Consider the following 12,300-nt stretch of genomic DNA (forward strand, 5'->3'; position numbering starts at 1 on the left):
AATTTCTTTGAAATGGAAATGGGAGAATGTAAGTACTGAAGAAGAAAATCTAACTAAGCAGAAGCTAAAGCATTAATATGCTGAAGGGGTAATAATGAAGGTGACCCCCTCATATATATAGGCTGATACAGGAGTGATCCGTGAATGTTTCAGATTTTGGTTTATGCTAATTGAATGGTTCGAAACAAAACTTTGTTTTAACTGTTTTAATTTTTGTCTTTTTGCTGATTTAAGGTTTTGTTTTTAGCTCATGTCAATTCAAACCACCTGGTTTAAATTGGTACGTGTCTTCTTTCTTGCCAGGTGGTATTAAATTGAAACCATCCTTTGCCACTGCCTATCCGACTCATCATGCATACGGGCCCCAGAGTGGATCTACCTAGTGTGGTCCAATTTTGGTGTTTTTGACTTTTGTCCTTGCGCCCGATTTTGGTGTTTTTACGACTTTTTGTCCTCATATTTGAAGTTCGTCGCACGGGTTGCTATGGCGGCTTCACTAGCCAACGTCGGCATCTAGATTTATCGATTTGAGCTCGGAAGTTTCTTTGCTTCTTTATATGTGGACCCCGCTCTCTGCTTTGGTTTTGTTCTTTTGGAAACTTCGCTCTAGTCGGGCTTTGTTGGCTTTTACGAGGGTCGAGTGGAAACTTCAAATATTCCCGTATTCTGTGCCGATGCATGTTTTATCACTATATTTATTTTAATTGCGGAATCCTGCAAAAGTACGAAAATATAATTATTACATGATTATTAAACACATAATCGACCAAAATGCTATGTCTCTCGGGGTTTAATATTACAGTTTTGGATGCTTATCATGTAACAAGGGTTGTCTATCTTGGGGATGAGAGAAATGAAAGTTTGATTAAGATATTTTCTAAACTGTCCTTCAATGAAAAAATTCTAGACCATCTTAACAAGGTCAGTACCCACAATCCTCCAAAATCTTTGATAGAACATGGCTGGAAAGCTATCAGGTCCTGGTGCTTTGTGACTCCCCATACATTTAACAACTTTTCGAATCTCTATAATAGAAGGACATCTAATGATAGACATGTTTTCTATATTAGTTTGACGATTGTATTCAGAGGAACAGGAAGAGTCGGGTTAGATGGTGGTCTGAAAATATCCTCAAAAGAAGTGAGGAATTCGGTGGCAATAGTTTGTATGGAGGTAAGCCATGTGCCATCCCTTCTCTGTATTTTATCAATACAATTCCTTCTCCACCAAAAGCTAGCAATGGAGTGAAAAATTTTTGTATTGTTGTCCGCATCCAGCACAGAGGCTGAGTGAGAGATGTGTTTCCAGTATAACTGCTTTTTCTGATATAGGTCCATAATATTGTTTCTCATTTCCTTAATCTCCAGAAGATTGACATCAGTAACAGGTTCCAAGAGAAGTGAAGTTAACTTCGTTTCTGATTCTTTAATATGGGTAAAAATGTTCCCAAACACTTTCCTATTCCATGTCCAAAGAGAGGTTCTGAGAAGCTTGAACTTAGAATTAAGAATGAAAGATGGCAACCCCAAGAATGGGTGACTCCAGCAGTTTTCAATCGCGCCTTCACACGAAACATCTTTACTCCACATATCATGGAATCTGAAAGGCTTTGGGTCACTATCAACCACACCAGTCATATGAAGAACAAAAGCAACATGATTAGACGAAGAAGTTGCAATATGTGAAACACATGCCATAGGAAAAACATCTAGCCATTCCACATTCGCAATAGCTCGATCCAGTCTTTCTCTTATGTTGACTTCACCCATTCTATGATTCGACCAAGTGAAAGATGGTCCAGAGAACCCAAGATCAGTCATATCAAGATCATTAATGATCCTAACAAAATCATCCAAATGTCTAGGGGGTATAGGATTCCCCCCTTCCTTCTCAGCAGAGCACACAACATCATTGAAATCACCCAAAATGAGCCACGGGCCAGAGAAAACCCTTTTGTAGGCTCTAAGATAATCCCATAAGACACGTCTTTTATGGGCCATCGGATCCACATAGATGAAAGATACATGCCAAGATACATTAGAGAGGTAATTGATAAAAGTGTCCAATATTGCATGTTTACAGCCATCAATCACTTGAAAGGATATATTATTTGCAATACCACCACTCTGCCCTACTAGATCTACAACAAAAACTTGAGGATATTTAAGAGATTTTTTTTACATACATAAGTTTAGTTTCTACTAGAAATAAAACATCGGGATTAAACTGCTTCACAAGGCTCCTAAGGTTCAAAACTGTTTCCTTAGAGCCCATCTCCTTACAATTCCAGGATATAATCATTGCACCAAAGGCTTTTGTGAAGGGACAGAAGTCGAGAACCCGTTCAAAGTAACAACACCTTGTGTGGACGGATTATGAGTGTCATCAGTTATTTGCTCAGTAGTATCATTCACATCCACAGTCTCAGTAACTATCAAGCAGTTACTCAGGTACGGTCTTAGTAGCATAGACAATTATTGAGCAACATAATTCTTCTCTGTGCCAGCTGCGTACCATACACCCCCACTGACCCACTGGTCTTGCAACAAGAAAATCCACCAAGAAAAACTCAAACATGCAACTATACAACTCAAAGCCTTGAACAAGAAACCACAAAGCCTAAACCTATTGGAACTCAGAAGGAATCAAAACATATGTCACAACCGACTTCTCGAAACTCATAAGGAATAAACATTCAATCACTTTATTACCACCATCCAGAATGCTCATCAAAACGCTATTCGCAGATTGATTGAAACTGAAATTGGAGCACTGTCTCTGTCTCTGATCAAAACTGCAGCAACATCATCCAAAATTGGTGTTTCATGAGCTCAGATAATATACCCGAAAAAAACTAACTTTGCACAACTAGAAAAATCTCAGCTATCAATGGAAATCCCCTCGCTTCATCGATTCATTCCCCACAAACAAGTAGGAAATCGATTAATTAAGGCCTAGTTTCATTTCTACAAAGAGATTTGTATCTCGTCAGAACCCATTACTTTTCTCCCCAAAATACTGCTGATGCTATCACACAAATAGTAGATACACCTCCACTACAAAAATATTCAGAAAAAAGAGGAGAAGCTGGAAAATCAATAGAAATAGACAATTCTAGAGACCCTAAAGATGGTGAAAGAAAGTGATTGAGTTAATTAGCTGATCGGAGCAGAAAACATCTTCTTATATAAACTAATCGGAGTTGGCATGTATCTGATTGGAGTTGGCCTCTCTTTAAGACTGAAGTGAATGTATGATCGTCTACTTGCTTCTTGGAAGGAATGTTTGTCGCTTAATGCACTCCACTTTCATGTTAATGGTCTGCCACTCCCACTACTAACCTAAGACAATGTTAATTCTATAACAATTGAGCACGCATATTATATGCTTTATCTAGTTGACTCCTTGAGTTGTTGTTTAATACTTTAATGACTAGCTAATATGCCTGTCCTATGGCCAGGCTTACTACTATAGAGATTAGACCACATTAGTAAATACATATTTTGGGTATGTTTGTTATTAAGCTCATAAGTTTGTGTTGAAGAAAGATGTTACGGTACTTTTAGTCTTAAAAGTTAGCGTCTAAGTGAGACGGCTTCTATAGCTACAAACGAAAAAATTCTAAAAGCTACACAACATCGTAATCTTTACTATAGACTTACCTTTCTACACTCGTTTTGTCAAGAAAACGAAGATTGCTGGGATCGATTTTGAAATAGGCGACAAAGTACGTAGGAGCCCTGCTAAAAGAAAACACCTAAGTATCGAATAAGGAATTATATAGCTAGAAACTAAAAGACTTAAAGTAGAATGCAAGCCGCTGCTTGTGGTCATCCCTTTCGTAAAAAATGTTGGAAAGATTATGTTGGCACAACAATTAATGATGGCCCTGGGTGTTTAGTGTTGCGATGTCCTGATCCCTCATGTCACGCTGTTGTTGGTCATGATATGATCAATTCTTTGGTTTCAAATGAAAGTAAGGAGAAGTATTCCCGTTACCTTCTTAGAACCTTTGTTGAAAGCAATCATAAAATCAAGTGGTGCCCTGCACTTGGCTATGAGAATGCTATAGATTTTGAAGTTGGAAGTGAGAGCTACAATGTTTGTGCGGAGGACGCTCATAGTGACCAAGTGGATCTTGAAGAATAGTGATGAGTCTGCAAACGTCAACTGGGTATTAGCTAATCCGAAGGCTTGTCCTGAATGCAAGAGACCTATTCAGAAAAATGACGGATACATGCTTATGACCTGCAGACCTCCTTGTCGCCACGCGTTTTGCTGGTGGTGTCTTGCTCCATGTAATCGTTATAATGAGAAAGAAAAGCAAGACTGGACAGAGAAGAGAAGAAAGATGGCTAAACAATTGATAGATAGATATACTCGTTATTATGAAAGATGGGTTGTCAAGGCAAAAGGCGGTTGGAGATTTGAAGCAAATGCAAGATGTCAGATGTGAATATGGAGAAGCTAGGAAAAAATCAATGTCAGACTCTATTATAGCTCAAATTCGAGTTATTTGAGTTCGAGTTAGAACGTCTTCATCTATGTGCAGAGAAAGAGTTTCAATAACTTCCGTGCAAAGCTAAAATTTCTGACCAACACTACCTGTAAAATCTTAACTTTAAATTGATAGCAAAACACTCTTCCCCTTTGAGGTTTTTCAGATCTTCTTCTTCACATAAATTATATATAGATTAGAGATATGTTGATATTTTGAGAGAGTTTGGAGTAGGATGAGGTTTTGTTTCTGTTTTCGGTGGTTAATTACTCAATTACCCCGGTGTATAACTCAAATATGAGCGTGTATTTGGTTTTTGTTTTTCTACACATGAGAAAAGACCAAAATGTTTTTATAATTTGCTAAACACACCAATAATAAGGCTAGCTTGGTAATTAACATTGTAATTATTTTTTAAGTGGGGACTTTTTTAAAAATATTGCTGATGTGGCTCTCTGTGAGCATATTGGGAGAAACGGATATTAATATAGGTAGGATGCCCTTTTTATTTACTAGAATGGTGCACGTGCTATGCACGCCGAGATTATACCACCTATGTGGGTCCCTTAAGTACAAAAAAGTAAAAAAAAATGGCTGAGAGAGAATTACTAATTTAACCCTATAGTACAAAATTTTTTACACTTATACTTGAATAGTTTTTTGGAAATTTAACAAACTGTTCAGAAACAAAACTGGCATGAAAAAAGTGACCAAGAGTCACATTTTTTTTAATATTTATTTACTATTACAGCACTGTAGGTGGGAGGCATGATTATTGAGTAGTGACATGCATGGATGCCTTAAATTTTGTTTGTTTTTCTTTTTTACGAATATGTTTATATATGTAATAATAATTGCATCTGATTAACATTTTGGCTTTAGTAATAAGGTATGTGGTTTATTGATTGAATTAAATAATGAGATAATACTGTGGATTCTTTTTTATTTAATTTATTTGTTTATTGAGATATTATTTTTGAATCATACTACTTGACTTTTTGGTATCCAGCTTTTGGCCCAGGTTAATGTACTACAATTTCAATATGTGTTGTTATGGGCCTAATTTGTGGGCTTTTATTTTGATATGGGCCCAATTGAATTTGTTGCAAAATATGTGGTGCATGTTAGAATTAATCCGATTTTGAGATAACACCACACTAACTTAACATTAACTTAACATGTAGATTGAATCAATAAAAGAGAGAGAGAGAGATAATTCTGATTGCTTGAGGTAAAACTAAATGGGAGGAGGTTACCTTTATATACAACTAGGTAACCTCCTTTCTAAGATAAGGGATTAACAGGATAGACAGTAAGATAGAGGATGATCATGATAAACATCAAGATAGAAGGTTATCAGGATAAATACCAAGATAGAGGATTATCAGGATAACACATATCAATGGTGGGCATCCATATAAGCCCATGGATTTCATAACACTCCCCCTTGGATGTCCACCATTCTTGTGGAAATTATGGTGGATGCATCTTTTGTAGCATTCTTCTGGATGCTCTATAACTATCCAATGGCAGTTGCCTCATTAAAACCTTGCTAAGGAAAACCCAGTGGGAAAAACCAAAGCTAAGGAAAAAGAGTACAACATTACTTAGAATCATTGTGACTTGCTTAATACTGCCTCATTAAAACCTTTACTAGGAAAACCCAGTGGGATAAAACCTAGATAAGGAAAAAGAGTACAGTGCATATGTCCTGGGACACATTCTTCAGGATGCTCCCCCTGTTCAATTACTCCCTCTGATAAAGACAAGTCTTAATCTTCTTCTATTACTTGCTCGACCTTAATCTGCTTCTTCTTCTTAATCTGATGAGTGTAAAAGAATTTTGGCGCAATGTGTTTTGTCATGTCTCCTTTTATAAATCATTCTTGAATCTGGGCTATACAAGCTGCATTATCCTCATAAATAATGCTGGGAACACCTGTTATAGAAGGCAATTGACAAGAACTACGAATATGCCCAATTAATAACCTTAGCCATACACATTCACGACTAGCTTCATGAAGAGCTAAAATTTCAGAGTGGTTAGAGAAAGTTGCCACTAAAGTTTGTTTAGTGCAATGCCAACAAATGGCAACCATTACCACTAAGAAAACATACCTGTTTGGGAGTGACCCTTCTGAGGGTCAGATAGATAACCAAAGACTGCATAGCCAACTAGATCATAGTCATTAGTGGAACCATAAGAATAAAATAGTTTCATACAAGTTAATTCATAAAAATATCTCAATATGTGTTAGACATCATTCCGATTGTCTAAGTGTATGTGCACAATCATATCTTGATAAGAAACTAATAGAAAATGCAATGTATGATCTTGTGCACATATTGTGCTAGATACATAAATACTTCAAATGCTTCAAGTAGAGTAGTTTCAAGACCAAGAACTTCCTCATTGTTCTTCTTTTAGTCGAAATGGATTCTTATCCAAATCCAAGTTTCAAGACAACCATGTGCTTTGTCCATTTCATTTCAAAAATCTATAGTCAGCAGTTTTCTCCAATTCCTTAGGAGTCCCAATCAAGTTTGTACCAACCAAACTTGCTGCTACTATATTGAATCCAACCTCGGATTTTACTATAGGTCCATACCATATTTTTCAAAGAGTTTAATTATGCTTTAATAGCAAATTCCAGATTGGCCAATCTTTCATTTGTCGACAAAATGTACACGTGGTTCATTTATTTTCATCATTGTCCTTTGATGTTCCAATAGCTATACCATAGCTAAATATGTCATCCATGACAAGTGCTTTCCTATCCCACAATTCACCTGAACATGCATGGAATATTGAGATCGATCTCTTTATTTTCAGGTACCTGTGCCTCTCCATGGGCAACCATATATAGGCATTTCAGTGAATTTGGATATTTGCACATTATTTGTTTATGGAGCTCCAGCCATTACCTGGCTATTAATTGGACAAGATAGTTTCTCAGTTCTCCTCTCCTAGGAGCTTTGGATCCTATAGGTCTACCACGCTTTTAGCGAATAGTAGATTCATTTGCCGCCATGTTTGGACCCCGTCCAAATGAAACATCAATTCTGGCTGGCACATTCATGGTTACTTTTACCATATCATTAAATGCTTAGGCATTTTCTTTGCAACCGCTTGCAAGTGTATCATTCTCCTTATCTCTTAATGAGACAGAGGACGTGATCCAAGTTGCTTCACGTCGTTCCTTAGAGCAACCATTGCTCTTCTCCCCCTAACGACGGGAATACTATCTCATTAAATTGACAATTATGTAATACAGACTGTCTAAGTGAGCTTCTAGCTTCCAACGTTAGATATGATACACAATGTCTTTCTCATTTATGGGTATAGTCGACCAGACATATATCCATAATACTTTTCTCCATTTATATATCCATACATTTCAACATAAAGCAAAATAAATTTGTAAAGATTGATACTAGTGCATTGTGATAGAATAAATTCAAAATAAGGAAATTCAAAATATTAACGACAGTCAAGGCTAGAGAAATTGATACTAGTGCATTGTGATTAACGTAATTAGAGAATCACATAATAATAACTAATACTGTCTAATTCCAATTCAAAATAATATTAGGAAAACAATAGTGACCATTACCTAATGAGGAAAAATCAAACTTAAAAACAAAAATAACTAAGTTGTCTACTAATAATTAGACAAGTAATAATAAAATTTAGATCTTCTGGATCTAGTTTGGTAATGGTTTAAACATAGCATCAAATGCTTAATTACTGAGAGGTCGACCATCAACATCCTCGAAGAAATCATTACAATTCAAGGGTGTAATGTCCAATGGTATTCAAATTATCAAATCCTTCCACCACATTTGTCTCCAACTCCATGGCATTAACTGAAGTTCTGTATTTTTCTACTAGATGTGTCGGTGTACGACAAGTACGTGACTAATGCCCAGGTTCTCCACATCTATAGCAAGTGCTCTCGGAGTTCTGAGGATTTGAGTCCCGTTTATGCGGTGGAGCTGGCCACTTGTTCTGATTTGAGTCCCTTTTATGCGGTGGAGCTGGCCACTTGTTCCAATTTCCCTTTTGTTGGTCATTAGTATTCCAATGGTCATTTTTTCTATGACCATTGCCATCTCTATAAGGATGATAACCTCGACCACCTCTCCCAGTATTTCTGCCTCTTCCACGCCCTCTCCCATGTCCTCTACCACGACTACCATTAGCTCGAAAGCTAGCATTGGCTTCTGGAATGGCCATTGACCCAGTTGGTCTGGAGTTGTGGTTCTTGATTAAAAGATTACTATTTTGCTCCGCAACAAGGAGACATGTGATAAGATCAGAATATTTGGAGAATCGTCTCTCTCGATATTCTTGCGCAGAGCACATTCGAGGCATGAAAGGTAGAAAGAGTTTTCTCTAACATCTGCTCATCAGTTACATTTTCACCACACAATTTCAACCGAGAAACTATATTAAACAAAGCAGAGTTGTATTGAAACTGTTTTTATAGTCTTGGAACCTCGGGGTTGAGCCATTCATTTTGAGCATTTGGTAGTATGACCATCTTCGGTGATCATATCTATCCTTCGAGGGGATTTCAAAGACCTCTTTGGGTCTTCCTCTGTTAGGTGCTCATTCTTTAAGTCGTCATGAATATGATGACGTAGGAATATGAGAGCTGTGGCTTTTTCCTCTGGGCTCATTTCGTTTCCTTCTTTAATAGCATCACCAAGTTTTTTAGATTGTAAATGGATCTTGGCATCCAACTGCCATGATAAATAATTGTCACCTCTAATTGAAAGAGCTTGAAAATCGAGTTTAGTAAGATTTGACATCTTTCAAGTAACTGTAACAGAATAAACAAAATTTAGGCATCAAATTTTCACGTTGGATCGATATTTGGGCTAGTATTTTGAGTCACATGTATAACAACTATTTATGTGGACTTAAGAACAAAAACAAAATATGTAGGGTTTGTAAAATTGGTTCTGGTTCCTTAGTAAAATTTTGGCCCAACACATTAACAGACTAACCTTTGACCGGATGTAACATTCACTTTTCATGCGGGGTCATCAGTGTTACCAAGATACATAGATCAGATATTTGGAAAGAGCCTGGAAGTTAGTATCAATAAGGGGATAAGTATCTGCCGTGTCTGTGTCGTATCCAGTACCCGTATCCGTATCGTACCCGGTGGATACGGGTGCAATGGGAAAAGTACCTTATCCGTGCATCATAGGCTGTCCCTTTAGTCGTCCTGTCTAAAAGAGCTGCCCCTGGTCCTAGACCCTTGGGACACAGAGCACTTTGTCCGAATGAAACAAGTCCTAGATCTTTTGCATCGTTTGATTTATTTTCTTCTTCCTTATGTTTCCGACTCAAGTTGCAAGTGTTATAAAGTAGAAGGAAACCTCCATCCATGTAAAAAGAACATTGTACACCCAAAAAAAGGAAAACCGTATAGACGTATAGTTGGTAAACCTAATTTTGAACAGAAAATTAAAGGGAAGAAGTTTTTCCCCAAATCTCTTTTATTTTCTTTTTCAATCCTTGTCATTGATTGTTTTGAATTCTTGGCAGAAATACTTGTTTTGTTATTTCTCCTTATGAACGTCAGTTTGCAAGTACTTGAGTTTATTATTATTTGCTTTAAAACAAAGTATAATACGGAAACTCACTATTTCGCTATCCTAGTCTACAGGATATTTAACTAAGAAATCAACACAAAAGAATAAAATGGAATAAGGGAAATACTTCTCTACATCAGAATGAAGACGAGCCTTTTTTTTTTTTCATAAATCTTTTGTATCCCTCTCAATCTGTTTAATACATATATACCTCATGCTTCCTACCTCTCTCTTATAACAACCTGACAATATTAAGGTCATACATGTGGCAAGATCTAGTATTACCTGATTCTAAGAAAAGATTGAAATACTAAAGTACCCTAGTACATATATAATAAAATATAGTAGTACACCCATAACCTTTGTCTATGTCCTCAGACATGACAGTATTGTACATAGTATAATAGGGAACTTACAGTTGCTTTGATGTTTTACGCTTTAATGTTTGTTCTTCTTAGTTAGTTTAGTTTTGTCTTGTTTTTTGTTTTGGCTTATAACACATAATCGTACCCTGTTGCAGTCAAGCCGCATGTATATGGTGTGTAGGCACATGGAACAATCGGATTAACGTGCTTTATACGATAAGTATACTAATTATATTCGACAGATACAACAACATAGAATAATCCAACATATCATATATATTCATGATAGACTATAAATAGCATGTTTCATCACTCGTCACGTTGAAATTTACACGTATAAAAAAATATCTACTCAGTTAATCACATACCATTAATCGTAAGTAAATCACATACCTTTAATCCAAAGCTAGAGACTTTCGTGCTGATAACGTGTTAGAATTAAACCGATTTTGAGATAACACCACACTAACTTAACATTAACTTAACATGTAGATTGAATCAATAAAAGAGAGAGAGAGAGAGAGATAATTCTGATTGCTTGAGGTAAAACTAAATGGGAGGAGGTTACCTTTATATACAACTAGGTAACCTCCTTTCTAAGATAAGGGATTAACAGGATAGACAGTAAGATAGAGGATGATCATGATAAACATCAAGATAGAAGGTTATCAGGATAAATACCAAGATAGAGGATTATCAGGATAACACATATCAATGGTGGGCATCCATATAAGCCCATGGATTTCATAACAGTGCAAGTATATATATATATATATAACGGTCTAAAAATTTTGTGAGCATGTTTTAATGTTATACTTCTTTGAATGAGCTGAATTTTTGTGAGCATGTTCTCCATTGTGGGGAGATCATATCTACAAAAAATATGCCCTTAATTCAACTTTTAAGTCCATGATTTTACTTGGATTCATTTACAATGTGACTATAATGTGCATATAAAAATGTGTCTCTATCCCTTCCCTATGTATGTGTGTGTGTGTGGTAATAATGTTGTTGATTTTAGCAAAGTAAGTCATTTGTCTGATTATTTTGGTTACCAGGGGATGAGAATTTCTGGCTGCCAATCATAGGTACTCCCACTGATTACATGATTGAACTTGTGATTCTGAAAGTTTTAGTTGTGTACTAAACTACTAATTGGACCACACCAAAAAAAAAAAAAAAAAAAAACTTATTGATAAATAAAGAAAAGTAGATGTGAAAATAATGTTTTTACAATACTAAAATCATGTTTATCAATATTCATAATAATACTCTCTAAACATGTTGAATATAGGAGAGTAATCGTGTTCGATCCACTCTTGTTCCTTACGTACTTGAATGAGAATCTAGACTAGATAAAACTATTCACTAATGAGAGAGTAGTATTAGGCTATGAAAACAGTAACTAAATATGCTAAAACAGTGAATTACGATGAGAGAAAGATATAGAGAGGGGTAATCCACCATGTGATTCGAATGGCTATTAGTTTAGTCGTCGAATCGCTTTTCTTGATCCCTAGTGAATACCAAGTCATCTTTGATCATGACTTCACTAGCATGAGAGATTAGCACCCCGACAAATCTCTTTGATGGGGTTTCTAATATCTAGTTCACCGTTATGAGTTATATCTCTAGAATCTCACAACGATGAACTTGAAGTCCTTAAACTAATGACAACTAATTAACTACCAATCATCCTCACGTGGCTTCACAAACCCCCTCTATTGGAGGTTTAGCCTTGTGCATGTCATCAGATTAATTAAACTAAAACAATAAAATAATGAAATAATATAAAGAAGATAATTGAAAACTAAAGCTTTATTAAATGGG

At 36.1% G+C, this 12,300-nt stretch overlaps 1 protein-coding gene and 1 pseudogene across 1 annotated transcript; both read right to left on the minus strand.

Moving 5' to 3' along the window:
• Positions 1-1,061: 1,061 nt before the first annotated feature.
• On the minus strand, positions 1,062-2,000 carry LOC147487057 (uncharacterized). Its single transcript, XM_086573929.1, has one exon. The coding sequence runs from the start codon at positions 1,998-2,000 to the stop codon at positions 1,062-1,064; it is 939 nt and encodes a 312-aa protein (XP_086430055.1).
• Positions 2,001-8,417: 6,417 nt separating this feature from the next.
• Positions 8,418-9,434, minus strand: LOC147487058 (uncharacterized; annotated as a pseudogene).
• Positions 9,435-12,300: the final 2,866 nt, after the last annotated feature.

The sequence above is a fragment of the Coptis chinensis genome, chromosome 7, assembly GCF_015680905.1.
Source record: "Coptis chinensis isolate HL-2020 chromosome 7, ASM1568090v1, whole genome shotgun sequence".
NCBI lineage: Eukaryota > Viridiplantae > Streptophyta > Magnoliopsida > Ranunculales > Ranunculaceae > Coptis > Coptis chinensis.